General features: G+C 42.1%; 1 protein-coding gene across 1 annotated transcript in view; it reads left to right on the top strand.

Annotated features, from left to right (window-relative positions):
• Positions 1-15405, top strand: part of LOC112453146 (neurotrimin-like) — a 148901-nt gene that overhangs the window by 128188 nt on the left and 5308 nt on the right. Inside the window, exons 5-9 of the mRNA XM_025013718.1 lie at positions 1078-1206; positions 1312-1449; positions 10376-10525; positions 12829-12897; positions 13068-13169. Of these exons, the coding sequence (XP_024869486.1) occupies positions 1078-1206; positions 1312-1449; positions 10376-10525; positions 12829-12897; positions 13068-13169 (588 nt within the window). The remainder of the gene's footprint in view (positions 1-1077; positions 1207-1311; positions 1450-10375; positions 10526-12828; positions 12898-13067; positions 13170-15405) is intronic.

The raw sequence follows: 15405 nt of genomic DNA, 5'->3' as shown, positions 1-15405 counted from the left end.
AGGAGAACATTCTGACTATCGTGAATAAAAAGTACGGTATGTTTAATTAACAAAGCGCAGCTGCGCGCGTTCTCGAACGGTTGTCTTTTTCTCCCTCTCGAAAAAAAAGAACGATAAATTCGCATCGGTATGCAGTATTCGCGCGTTTTGGTTAAAAAAAAAAAAAAAGAAAGATTTTGCATTATATTGAATTTATTTCGAGATTATAGCAGAAATTGTTAAATTCAGTAATGGATTGTAACCGCGAGGCGGATAAAAATAAAAGTCGATCGTAAAAATTACACAATTTTTTTTAATTATGTTTATACCGCGAATATATATACTATATATATTTTATCATGATAGTCTAAAGAGAGCAATGCTCTCAGAGCCGAGAGTTACTTGGCGCCGCCGAGCACATTCATAATATTCGCAACTGAGAATTCGAGTAAGATGTACACCGGCAAGAAACCCCTCGACAAGTGTTTCGCCTAGGGTGCAAGGTGGGTTTTGCGAACGGCGTGTACGAGGCGTGTAATGTTAACGGAGATTAGACCAAGCGGCAAAAACGACGGCGCGGTGATTAGTATCGGTTACACAGTGCTACGAAGCAACGTACTCGACGTGTATTAATTCGAATCCCGATTGCGGAATTTTTTGCCCAAGACTGATGAAAACTTCTTGCCGATGCGATGCACTGAATTTGTGTTCCGTGTCGTCCGATTCGACTTACCGCTGCAAAATACGATTTATGAACGGAACAAATAAAAGAGATAAAAAGAAGAAAGTTTGATTTAACAATTTTATAATATTATATTCTTGACATTTCACAATAGCTGTCAATACACTGAATGTGTTCCACGTCGTCTGATTCGAATTACTACTGCAAATATTATTTATGAACAGAACAAATAAAAAAGATAAAAAGAGATTGAGGAGAAAGATTTGATTTATAACAATTTTGTAATACTATTCTTGACATTTTATAACAGTTGTCAATGCGATGTGAGAGCCAATCTTACTCTAATGTACTAATTAGCGTTAACAACAACGGCTGCGTCTATTTCGCGAGTTGAATGGTTAAACCATTTGTTGTAGTGGCCAGCATTGACGGACCTGTCTTCAATATCACGAAAGTGAACAGGTTGCAGATGGGAGCGTATCTTTGCATCGCGTCCAACGGCGTACCGCCAACGGTCAGCAAGAGAATAATGCTCGTTGTACATTGTAAGTAGCTGCTTGAAAAGCTTATCTAATTGTCCAATTTATTGTCTAATTTATTCGAATAATCGTATATCATTGTTCTCTCACTGTTTGTCTCCGTATTAACAGTTACTCCAATGATTTGGATCCAGAACCAATTAGTGGGCGCTCAAGAAGGCCAGCAAATGACGTTGGAATGCCATTCCGAGGCGTTTCCCAAATCCATCAATTATTGGACGCGCGAGAACAACGTCATTATAGCAAATGGTACGTTTTTAGATATGAGATTTATTTCAATAAGAATTCGTACTTATTTTGGTTCAAATTAGTTTATATGTGTATGTAAAAATTTGCATTAATTAAATTATTTGTGTATAAATAAATCTGTGTAACTCACAAAAAAAATAAAAGTTCGCGAACGAGCAGACTACATTAAAAACCCGGAAAAATTCGAGCGCTATTCGGAATAGAAGAGAGGTCGGAATCGATCGGAATGATCGCGATGATAGCAATAATTAGAGAGCGCCCGCCAGCAATGACGACATTAATTCAATGATAACGCTAATTCTTCCAACATCAGCAATAATTGCAGCAGCAGCAGCAACAATAGCAACGGGTCTATACATCGCCACTTCTGCGCGCACCGCATGCGCGTTCCTGCCATAATTTAATGAATGGTAATCGGACTCCGCTTCGCCGACATACTTAACCATGCTTTACTAGCCAACAACGCACGGTCACAGGTTCTGGTTTGCTCATCGAATCCCATTTATGTCGGTACGCCAGAAATTAAAGGCTAGGGGGGACGAGCGGATCGCGATTCTGACAAACCTATTTGCCAGCGGCAAACTGGATTTTGTTTCCCAAAGCACGTATTCAGCTGGAGATATTTCAGAATCAGAAAAAAAAACACCGTTCCCACCATGTTTCGTATGATCAATCTCGTGACGAGCAATACACACCGGACCTCGATATATTATTCGGGAGAGTCGCGAGAGACAATATTAACAATAATTACGCGCGTTCTCCCGACGTGGCAATTAATTTGTGTACGGAGTATCACGCGCGGTACAATCAACGATCTTGTCCAACGCAGGAAGTGATATTTGCGGCAGCCGCAAATACACACAAACCACCTAGGCGAGATGTGGCAAATCGGGCATGACGCGGTGGCACACGCGGCGCGTTTGGTCGGTGCGTTACCGAAAAGCGGCGCGGCCCGCACATGTGCGCATAATTATTTCGGATAATTAGACACGACGCTGCGCCGGGTAGCGTATGGAGTAATGCACCCCCTTCGGATCCATTAATGCGCGCGGCCCAACCGACACGGGGGGTTTCGCAGCGCGCGGATGTGCAGGACGCGCGGGTAAGAACGGGCGGCGCGGCGGCGACGGTGGCGTCGTCCGCGCGCCGTCGCCGACGCCGTCGCCGTCGCCGTCGCACCCGTGTCTGCAGCTGCTAATCGCGCAGCTAATTAGGTTAATTTCGGATCGCTTCTGCCGGCGCACCTGCGGCGCGAACACCGAGCGAACGAGCGGACGGGCGAGCTAGCGACGGCGTTTTGCTACCGGTGATCGATGGCCCGGAAACCGGTACGATTTCCATTCGGCGACGCCGACGGAGATTAATCTTTGTTTGCCCGGCTCCGAGATTTTTATTTCACAGGCTGGTTTTTCGGGGTGAAATGGCAAGACCGGGCAGGACCGCCCCGTCGCGTCGCGGCTGAATAGTTTCCGCTTATCTGCGACGGAATCTGGTCCTGAATAAACCACGTTAACAACGACCGCCGGTGACTTATGGGAATGTCACTTTTTACCGTGGAGTGACAATGCACGATAAACGCTGCTGTGCGCTGAACGCGGCGATTGCAAAGTTCGCTGCACTATACCACATTTCTCGGGAGAAACGCATTAGCTCTAACAGATTACATTTGATTGAATGCAACTCGCGTTCCATGATTATTTGATTATATAACTCCCTAAAAGTCGAAGAGCGAAGTATCACTCGAAACGAGTGAAATGCAAATGTAACGAAGAGTGAAAATTGAGCCCCTGCACTTCGAGTGATTCATCATCACTCTAAGAAGGAGTAAAATTACGCTCTATAAGTTGGAGTGAAATCGCACTCCATTTGAGTGAAAGGGTATCTCTTTTCGAGTGCAGTAGATCAGTGTCCATAGGAGTGAATTATGTCACTCTACAATTTTGAGTGAAAATTTCGTTCTTTTAGAGTCATTTATCAATCGATTTTTATAGTAAGTCGCGATTTACTATAGCTTTAGACTTTAAAGTGAGATCGTATCACTGCAGTGGAGTAGCCGTTCTAAAAATTTGAGTAAAAAATTCACTTCTACCTCATGAGTGCCCGCATTTACTCAAATTAGAGTAACAACTCTCTCTTTCGAAGTGACTAGCGTAACCACTCTAATATAAGTGGCGAAGCCACTCTATAAGATTTAGAGAGAAGCCATTGTGTCAAAATTAGCTGCAATTCAACATCGCGGAGAAGTTTCCCCCGCGAGGATTATACGATCTTATAAGATACTCGAAAGTAGAGTAGCGAATTTGTGTTTTGTGCGCGGCTCAGCATTGACTTTCAATCGGATCGGAATAAAAATCCCGTAAAACCGAAGGCGATCGTTTCGCGGCTTATCTGCCGACCCCATGCCCGGATGGGAAGCACGCGAATTACGAATGAGCTAACTGTCAGGTTATCTCGTATTATATTCCCCGTGTCAACCGCACATACCCCCCGGCGTTTCCCCGTGTAACAGTTACGACATGCTTTACGATTTAACGTTTCGCGCGGATACGCGCGCTGGCCCGCTAATGCGAATTCAGCGCGCGTGACTCACGCACGATCAGATATCGGGCTGTGCGCGCAAACCACGCATCGGACCGTCATCTGCGTGCACCGATTTTCGCATCGAATCGGCCATTCATCGGTAACGCGACACGTGGTGAATAGCGTGTGCGCGAACACTCTGTCCTCTCTCTGTGGATTCCCGATTCCCAAATCGATTCGAACATATTCGCTCGGCGGAGATTGTTATTCGGCTCGCAATTTTCCATTTTTTTTGCGGAAAAATTTGGCGATAGGACTGTTACGCGTTTCGGTGGTATCCTTTTTAAACGACTCAATAACGATATATGTCCGTGTATACACTGTATACCTTTTTTGCCGATAAAAAACATATGCCCCAGTGAGTTTTAATGCAATCAGAAACCAACTGACCTCCAGTTTGCGTTCAGCTATAAAACGCGATTCGTCGCGAGAGCGCGTCGCGATTATGAGAAAATCGCCGTTTGTTTGAGATTACACCGCGCCACGCGCGAATCCGACCGAGGCATTCAAATTTCCGGTGGAGCGCAAAAGTTTTTACCGATATCATTGAAAACAATTTTTTTCCTCCCAGCAAAACATCGCGCGCTTAAAGCTTTTGCGGGCATATCTGGCGTCGAATATCTTGGGGAAAAATTTTGAATTTTCCTATCCGGGACTTCACGCAAATTCTAAGTTTCGTCGAGCGTTTCTAGTCACGCAGCTCGATCGACAGAAACGCTTACATATGACAGATATCACGCTGTCCCGTCCATTCTCGCGGGAAGGAGGGGGCGGTGCAACTCGAGTCGTAAAGCGACGGAAAGTATTCTATTATGCCGCTGTATGAGGATGGAAATCATATGATGGAAATAGTCGTCTGGTAATATCGTTTGCAGCATGGCAATGCAGTAGATATATGAAAAAGAAGAGAGAGCGAGAGAGAGTCCCCATATATTTATACTCTTTAAATCTCATAGAGTTTCGCCACTAATATGTTAGAGCGATAGTCACTCCAAAAGAGAAAGTTACCACTTAATTTAAGTAAATGCAGGCACTCATACTCATAAGGTAGGAGTAAATTTTCCACTCAAATTTTTAGAGTTACTTTACGATTACTCTACCGAAGTGATACAATCTCACTCTAAAGCTCTAAAGCTATAGCGAATCACGATTAGGATCTGCGATCACTAAAGATCAATTGATAAATTACTCTAACAGAGTAAAATTTTTCTCTCAAAATTGTAGTGTGACAATTCACTCTTATGGACACTGATCTACTGCACTCGAAAAGAGTGCCTTTCATTCAAATGGAGTGCAATTTTACTCCAACTTATAGAGCGCAATTTTACTCTTTCTTAGGCCTTTCATAGTCGGTTCTTATATTTAAGACCATTTTAAGTACAATCTTAAGATGTCATTAACCAATTACAGAGCCATATTAGCATCTTAAGAAGCCTATTACTTAAGGACGTTCTCCAGCTCCAGTCGTGCTCAACTTGTGTATTCATGCTTAAAAAGAAAAATTAATTTTACTGAAGTTAATTGTTTATATATACAAAATATTACATGTAACATTTAAAAAATAAGAAGTTAACTTTACGCGTGAGAACTCATGCGACGTAAGTAACTGACGCCTCTCCTCTTCTGTCATTCTGAACCGAGCCAAAAATTCATCAAATCGCGTACTTTACACAAGTATTTCTCGAAACCGAAGTATCGCAAGGGTATTGACACTTATCGCATATTATTTCTATTTTTATGGAGCATCGTATACTAGTTTTTCAAAAACATTTAGAGAAAACTTTTTTCACAGTTCATTATAATGTCTGTTTCACAATAGCTCGGAATAGGAATTCCATGTTAAAAGTTGAAACTTTGAAGCTCGATTTTTAATACCGCAAAAGGTACTGAAATTTATACCACGCATAAAACACACCTAAATTAACGTATATTCACAGTTTCAAGAAAATTTAGAGAAAATCGATTTTCCGGAGAACGTCCTTAAGACGGTCTTGAAATAAGATCTGATTATGAATACCGGCCTTAGAGTAGCGAATCACTCGAAGGACACAGGCTCAATTTTCATTTTTTGTTACACTTGCATTTCACTCATTTTGGGTGATATTTCATTCTTCGACTTTTAGAGAGTATATTATATAAATAATGTATTAACAAATCTCTTTTCTTTTTCTAAGTTGCATTAAACGTTTTTCAAATAAATTTTTTAAACTCTGCCTTGAGAAGCTGCTTTCATATGTTATTATGATTTAAAAAAAGGGTAATTTTGTTCGATAATTAATTATCGAGAATAATATTGACAGTTCAACATATTTTAACAATAGAGAATAAAGCTACAAAATTATTATTACATTACAAAATAATATAATTATTGTTATAAATTTAAAGCCGTTCGAAGGATATTTGGAGGGTGATGGCGAATTCGGAATTGCCCCAGATCGTTGACAATAGGATTACGCCGTAAATCAGTGCCTTTGGAAAACATAATCTGTCAGTAGGCAAACACGCGTTACGTGCGCGCCGACACACCGATTCATTTTCAGCATAGAGTTCCCGACGGTTGGCAATTACGCGATATTTAACGTTTCTCGCTTGCCGACACGCCGGGGGTTTGTGTGCGTCAAATTAGATCCGTCGGCGTTAAACTCATTACAGGGACTTTGCATTTCTTTTTTTTTCTTTCTTTTTTATGTTCGCGACCGAACTGCGTGCGCCCGGTCTGCTTTTAAAAGAATGCATTCTCGCGACTTGTACTCCCCACGCGACAGTTCTGGATATAATTTCTCTCCCGGAGAAAGAGGGAGAGAGAGAGAGATTTCATTTTCAGCGTTAATTACATTTCGGAGACTTAATGAATTAAAATTAAAAACCTTGACAAAAGAATATCCCTTTCGCGCTGCGGAATTTTAATAGGAAGCTCTTAACAGAAGATTTGCAGTGTGCTTCTGTGAATAAATCTTCTCGCCTGTGTTATAAGCAAACGTGCGTTATCGTACCAGTTGTGCTGTGATCAGATCTAATTGATTTTACACAGACATAATTTTTCGTTATATTTTATTTTTAAAATTACTACAAACTTAGGACAATTTGACAACCAACTGACCAAGCAGATTGGTAATTTTTGAAAATTTATTGAAATTTTACTATAGATTTTAGTAAAACAAGTCAAACATATTTTATATTTTATTGTAATAGATATTAATCAGAATAGCTCGCAAAAAAATTCTTCGTGAAATATGTGTTGTCCCACAACTACCACGATTTTCAGGGTAAATTCTAAGAGAAAGCTCTCTCTGTGTACAACCAAGATTCGGCAACCCAAAAATTCTTAAAAATCTGAAATTGCAGCAATAAAGTAAACATGTGAACTTAATTATGTAATAATTTTCTGTTTTGACTGATAAATAATTCTAAGGGTAAAAACATTCCTTCATAGGCAATCTGACTTTTTATGAAATTGTCCGTTTTATCGGCTCGATATCTAACTTCTTTTATTACGATGGAATTGTCTCATTTTTTTTTTTACGATTTCACATGCATCAAGCATAAAAACCGGATTGCGTTCGTAAAAGTCTCCAAGTATCGCGTGATCGATGACACGGGCACGTGATCGCGGAAACGACGGCGTTAGGCGAAATTAAGCGTGAGCGATCGCCGCAGATGGAAATTACGTCGGCAGTTTGAGTTTCCAAGTCAGCGTGATTCATGTCCACATATGTCGGCGGCGGACCCGCGCTCCGACGACGACGACGAGGTGCGGAGATACGAGTAACACAAAATATCGGTCCCACCGTCGACTTTTGGGTTTAAAAGCAGTTTTATTCCCGGGCAAAATCCATTCGCGGGCCTCTGCGCCCCCTCCTCGCCGCCCCCCGTCCCCTGCCGCCGCCCCACGACCCATGGGTAATGCTCGGCACCGTAGTTCAACGTCGTTAAACTTTTTCATCTGCTTTTCAAACTCAAAGCCGGCCGAAAGTTTTTCTTCCGCTTGTGGGGCTCGAATGGTGCCACTACATAAATGCATTCTACCCTTCCGTCCGCCACCCTTATTCCACCTGCTCGCCTGGCCGGCTGCGCGCGGCGCGGCCAGGCTCCGTTCTCTCCACCATCTCGATTTCTCGAGCCCTTTTCTCCACACATTTCTCTTTCTCTATCTCGGAAAGACGTAAGTTTTCCTCCTGGACTGGGAAAATACTTGGTCTCCGCCTTGCCGCGGGTCATTACACCTATAGATTTCACTCTCTTCCGAATGCGCCACCACCTCGAATTGTTAATCAAAACTTCTTTCCGCGTTCGCGCGCCCCGCTTCGATCCGCTTCAGAAGGCCTCGCTACGTCACTTTTCAACCACCGAGACGCTATCGAAGAGAGTCGGAACGTTAATGCTTTTCTCCGACTTACCGAATTATAATTGATCGATTATTTTACGATTTATTTTGGTTGCTCTGGATTTTTCTGTGGCCCCCTATGCTTACGGAAATTTTGTTCAACAGGGACAACCCTGATGAAAATATCTTACTGAAAATGTAATGAAATTTTACTGAAATGTATTTGAAATTCTCCCTCAATTGATTCCATTTCATTATTATCCCTAATATTATTAATATATCAGTAAAAATTTAGTTTTTAGTTAAAGAAATTCAGTAAATTTTATAATATCTAATATTAAAAAAAAATCGTTATTACTTTTTAACAGTATAATCTAAAAACTTTCCTTATATTTTACAGTATTACATTACATTTCGCAAAGAAAATTATGATTTATTTTGAAATATAATCAGTAATTTTTCAATAATTTTTATTTCATTTTCATCGCTTTTATAGTACTTTCAGTAAAATATTTCCATCAGGGAATACACTTTTAGGAACAATCGAGACGTGAATATTCGAGAGATAATTAAAGCAACGCGTAAAGTTTTGCGCCTTTACACAGTAACGGGCTTCTTTACAATTCATAAGTGTTATATCTCAGATTAGTGTCACGTGATCACGCATAATATTCTCCGGTTTCACTTTACTCTCGCGTCCACAAGTAACGAGTAGTTGGCGTGTCCGGCCACCATCTGATATTTGGTCGGGCTAAGCTTTCTCAGTGCCCTTTTCGAGAAAATGCAATTCCACCTTTAGAAATGGAAAACATAATTAATTTGTGTGTAGATATGTATTTCATAAATTTAATAAATAAGTTATTAAACGATTGTTCGGACGAGCAACTCTACTTAACAAATAAACTGTTAAAACTGTTACTTCAAAAGTATATTTAAGTTATTAATTACTGAAAATAAAATTGTATCGCGAGATAAGAAGTATTATTGAATACGAATGTTTCTCAGACTTCGAAAAAAAAACCGTGTTTGCCCTCGAACCGCGTCGATTTGCGAGAAACGCAAATAACGAGGTGAGAAACAAAGCGTTCGGAACAATTTAAACGGACGCCAACGTATGGGGCCAGACTGAAGCTTACTCGCGGAATATGGAGCGGAGGGCAGCGTGCAGCCACGCGAGAAACCCTAATGCTAGTTTTTCTGGTTGACGGAGCACGAAGCACGGTGGACCGTGAAGGCGTACCGGAAGCGCGGGATATTGGCAAATACATTTTGGAATATCGTTATATTATATTCCGTCCGGCTGAACGGCGGATCGAAAACATGCGCACGTACGGCTACTTTCAATTTTCTACGATAATACGCGCCGTCGATATAATAACGCGATGTAAACGTGATAATGCGAACGCGTGACGTATCGTCCACACAGCTGTATCGGGCAATAATCTCGCACCTACGTCCCTGCGAACGATCAGCACGCTTCAAAAATTAATCCGCGTTGACGCTATATACGGATGCAACACGCGACTGCGATAGGAACGGGTAATGTAATTAAGCTTTAAATGAGCTCGCCTAAAATGACGAGTCATATTTTAATAAAGCAAGCGTGTGCCTTGCGCCGATGTAGATACCGGCCCGTGTTGAATGTAGGACTTGATGCTCGGCTTGCGCGGGCTAAGTTCGTGTGTATGTATATGAAGCGATATATCCCCGTCGCATCAGCCCCCAGGTTTCTCCGCGTGTAAAACGTTCTAGTTTCAACGGAACCCAGAGCTTTCACCGTAGATTAAAACTAATTCCATAATTCTAACGAGAACAAAGAAGGCGTGAAGCATCTTTTATCTCCCGTGATATTTATTAAGCTTCCGCAGTCAAGTTTGCAACCTAAAACTGCACGCGTGCAGCAACATTTTGCCCGTTTAACACTGCTCTCGCGTCAAGGAAAAAGTATATCGTATATATTAATTTTACGAAGTGGAAAAGGAGCGTAAACCTCCGTGCGTAACGATGTTTGTCAAATTGCAGGGGAGAAGTACGAGCCATCCTTCTCGGACAATGTGTACAAAGTGCACATGAAGCTGATGATACGTTCGGTCGCGATGTCCGATTACGGCAGCTACAAATGCATATCTAAGAACTCCCTCGGCGAAACGGACGGCAGTATCAAGCTCTATCGTGAGTATATTTACATTCCCGTCGTTTTAAATGTTTTTATTTAGTTAACAGGCGTTGTATAATTTGAGCCGGAAAACGCGTCTATTGCGACTCTTCTCCGTATTAAAATTTCGTAATTTGCATGGATATGCAAATTAACGAACGATTTTGTTCGTTTTAATCCAAATTAAAACTTACCTCCCCAATACGTCCAACGTATAAATTAACATCCTCAAACGCGTGTTTTAACGGTCGCGAATCGACCGATCGATAATGTTTATTCTTCGTTCCGTCGAACATTTTAATAAATTGTATATTTTAATCACGCGTTTGTCACCCTTATTTTTACGCGTGATTAATTTCCTCGTTATTCCGCCCCAGCCTCGAGATCCTTAGCCTTGCGAGTTCCGCCGATCGAGATTTGACAATCACGTCAGCCCGTGGCACGTATGATCGCATTATATTATCAAATTGATCGCACAATTTGCGCGGGAGCGATCAAAAAGTGATTCAACGAAGTTACGATAGTAATATTATATTAACGTGATATATGATTTATCGCGGTCCGTATATCTCGACCGCGGAGAGCCAATATCGATTCGCGCGCGCCGGTTTTCGAACATTTGTCAAGCGGGGTCCCTTATCGGCCCGGCGACGCGCGGTCGTCGCTCGTCGCACTTTCTTTCGTTTCGCCACGACGCGACGACCCCCGGCTCCCCGCGCGCGCGTTATCAGAAATCGTTAGCCGGGCGATGAAGAACGTATCCAGCAGATGAGAAATTAAGCATCCGAGACGGGAGAGCGGAATCAAACGACGCGATAAAGCGGAGAGCGCGATTCTTCCGATGAAGACAACGAGAGCGAGATATATATCGGGAGGGTGGCGTAAGCCGGGAAGGGTTTTGAAAAGTGACGCCCCGAGACGGCAGCGAGAGTGCCAATCGTGCGCGACTCGCCGATAACCGGGAATCTCTCCCGAAACGACCGGCGAAGAAAAACGCCCGACCATGGATGCACGCGGGGGATCGACGCGAAATGGAAAAGTCGCGAGGGAAGCATCAAAGTCGGCGTGTTTTATGGCCAACGCACGTGCGCGACAGTGTCCGCGGAGAGAAACGTGTGGTAACGACATACTCGCAGGAAATGGAGAATACGTTATACTCGAGGAAAAATTTTATTTCCGCAATCGAACGCGGATTTGATCGCGTAACGAGGCGTGGACCGAAGCGCGTTTCTTTTCCGATCCGACGGGGGAGGACGGAGGAATCTCGTATCAATCATCGTCCGCGGACGGCAGACAGACCAGTTCGCCGGCATTTCTCTCAAACTTTTCATTGATTCGGTATCAAAGGCGGAGCTCATCCTTCGTCGCGCGATAAGGAGCGCGCCGTGAAAGTCAGCCCCGTGTCTGTCTCCCTTCCGTAAATCCGCATTTCCGGGAAAAGCGGTGCGAGCCGGTGAATCACCGATAACCACCGAGCAGCCGATCCTGCGTTCTCCAACCCTTTGCGCCCTCATCCCCACCTTTGCAAGGGTGCAAAAAGAAGCCCCTTCTATCTATCGATCAGTAATTGTAGGTTTTCGCCTTGGCGCGTCCGCAGATTGAACTTTCCCCCAGCTTTGTGCTTTACTGCGACCGCCGCCGAATCGGCGGATTACTGCTAAGCCGCTTAAATAAGCGTTCGATTGTGTCGACGATTTAATACGCATTAGCATTTTAAACCGGCCTTTCAATCCACGCTGAAAGTTGCTACAATGGCCACCGGGCGTTCGCGCGCGCGAGTGCTACTAGTTTTAATTGCTTAACTTTACTCCAGGCGAGAGACGCGCGAGTGAATGTTTTTTCGCTAACGCGATTGTTATTCGCTTTTAAATAAGATATTTGAAAGCGACGGGGTGCGAAACGCGGTCTTTACATCGCAAATCGGTTATTTAAAGCTTTTCGTTTGTCCATTAACGTTAATTGTTTTGCATTGAACGATATTAAAGCGGCGGCAGCTTAAAATTTATTTGCAAATATCAGTATGCCCCATCGAATATTTATTTCGCTGCAGGAATGCAATAACGTAACGCGGCGAGATATTGTCCCGCGCAACTTTATCCTATTTTATTCAATAGTAAATCGCACAGACTGTACATTGTCTACGTTATAGTTTTTCACATTGATACATTGATTTCATTATTGTTGCGTCTGCGAGGTCTTATTTTTATACGTAGAAATTTTACGAATGCGGCGCATCTGTTACTCTACAGTTTTGTTTAACAAATTTTATATATTTATATCGAATAGAAAAAAGAATATTAATGCGTCGCATGTTTGACAGACATACCAACGCCCACCACGGAACCGACGACGACGAGCACAGTGCCCGTTCCTACCACCGTGGATCCAGGTAGTGCAATTAAATAAACATTAAATAAAATTTAATATTAAATGGTTAAACAATTCCATTTCTGCGCGCCACTTAATAAATATTAAGACAATTGTTTCAATTATACGTTTCTTTACTTCTTTACTAGTAACAGTTATGTAGATAACTAATAAGAAAAATATTGTTTCCAGTGGAGAATATCCAGTGGTCGCGACAAAAGCCCGTGCCCAGTCTGGAGCCGAGTTCTAATGAAATAACCGACGCATCTTTGTCGACCGTCGTGAGAAGCGAAGGTACGCGCGGTTTCCATTATTCTCTTTTAAGCTGTCTTTCTTTTTTGCTGTTATACCGGCGCAGATTTTCGCATTAAACGAAGTTGAAGCCTCAGGAAAATACAAGATACTTTAAATAGAAACGCATTACACATAAAGATCTTGATCTAATTCTATTTTTAATTGTGTTGAGATTTCAAATGAAAGAAACACTTTGCTCGTGTGTTTGTTTGCTTTAATACGAAATTAAAATTCTGACACTATATGAAGTATTAGAGATGTGCGAACTATTCTAATCTAGATATGAATCAAATACGAATCATATACATTGTCAATTTCATGAAATATATCATATTTTCCTGAGTGCATTCAGTATTACAATTGCTCGCTGAACGGCTAAATAGCAGTCAAATAGTTTATTTCTAATTTTTGACATGCCCTATGACCCTATCAAATTGCAAGTAAAATTTTAAATATGCATACAGAAGCTATGAATATTGATAATAAAATACACTTATATGTTATTTTATTTTAATCTCTATATATGTTATTGGATAAGAGTATTTTAATAATTTATCTCTGATTTTTCGCTTAATTGTTTAAGTTGCTGCAACTTTAAATAAAGTATATTTATTAGTTTTATATTGAATATTTAAATATGTTTTTGCTTTAAAAAGAATTTACATTATATAATTAATATTTCTTTTCCACATTAAAATATTTTCTTAACATCTACATGTTAAAATTTAATCTAATAATAACTATATTGTTAATTAAAAATTATATTTTAACAATTTGATTTGAATGAAATTTTGTCAACTCGATTTGATTCAAATCCGAAAGAGGTAATGAAATTCGATTCGATTCGATATCAAAAATCCTTGAGAGAGAGATTCGCACATCTCTATATAAAGTATTAAGAATGTCTTTATTGAATGTAATTGCATAGTAATGTACGTAATCAACTTGAACACGCGTCTGCACAAAATAATTGACAGTCTCAACGTGTTTACGTGAAAAATGCGTGTGTCGTATAGGGAACGAAATTTGGAGATTTTGATTTTGTTACACGCGTTCGCGCTGTAGCGGGTAAAAGCAAAGTTTGTCCTTCCGTCATTTTAATACGGCGAACGTTATAAGTGGCAATCCCGCGACTCCGCATCGCCGTTGTTACAATTACGCGCGCCGCGCCGCGCCGGCGACAGTTGCGGTGTTGTCGAAACAAGTTTGAATATTCAAAGCTGCGACTGTGCAAACCTCGCGGAACTTTTAGAGGAAACAAAAATCAGATTAGTCGACTGTGCGACGAAGGTGAGATTTGACAACCGCGCTGGGAATTCAATGGAAACCACGGACGCCCCGGAGAGACCTGTACTTCCTGGTGATTGCAGATCTCCATTATTCGCTAACTGTGGTTAACGTCACGCGCAATAATCCGCGTTGTTCTACCTCGAAACGATTTCGAATTTCGAATGCGCGTTGCATCGAGTGATCACTGCGTTTAACATAATTTTTTTTAAGCGATTAAATTCTTGTGTTATAGGAATAATATTACCTCGTATTATACCACGGATTCAGCCGTGTTTACAAAATTTAAATTTCTTTTCTCGCCGTAGCAAGATGAAATTTATGTGTATCGGATTTATGTGTCCCGCTCACGGTGTACGTATGGCCGGGGCATTCGTGATTCAAGCAATAAAATGTTGATCTATGCGATCAGCGCGAGGAGGAACGCTTGAAAACACGTCACCTTCCGCAAATACGTTGCCGCGACCCGAAATTCGCCGGGATACGTCGTCTTAAATCATCGCCCCGCGACGTAATGCGAGAACTTACACGCCGCCGGGCAGCGGCGGAACTTTCCTGGCGGAAAGTTTCGCGGAAGGCGCAAAGTTTATTCCGCAAAACTTCCAGCAACGTGCCACGCCGCCTCCAAGTTCCTTCCCCGTACCCCCCAAAAGCCTCTCTCTCTCTCTTCCTTCTGTCGTTCTCCACCACGACAAACGTGGAACTCTCGACGGGATTTTGATGAAATCCCATGCGGTTTATGAACTACCGTGCTCGGCCCAACTATGGCAAGTAATCTGCACCCGGGACGCCGCGCCGCGCCGGAGCGTCGGCGTCGGTATCCGAACTTGTTTCGATTATCATGTAAACTGGCGGGTATGAGCGAAGGAAGTCGCGGCAATTCAGAGAGCAGCGAGAGTTGGACGCGATCTGGTTTACGATCCCTCCATCCACCGGGCGGGCAATGAGA

Source organism: Temnothorax curvispinosus, unplaced genomic scaffold (assembly GCF_003070985.1).
Source record: "Temnothorax curvispinosus isolate PA1 unplaced genomic scaffold, ASM307098v1 QBEX01004092.1, whole genome shotgun sequence".
Lineage (NCBI taxonomy): Eukaryota > Metazoa > Arthropoda > Insecta > Hymenoptera > Formicidae > Temnothorax > Temnothorax curvispinosus.
Note: the sequence above shows the minus strand (reverse complement) of the source record. Positions and strands in the feature narration are given on the sequence as shown.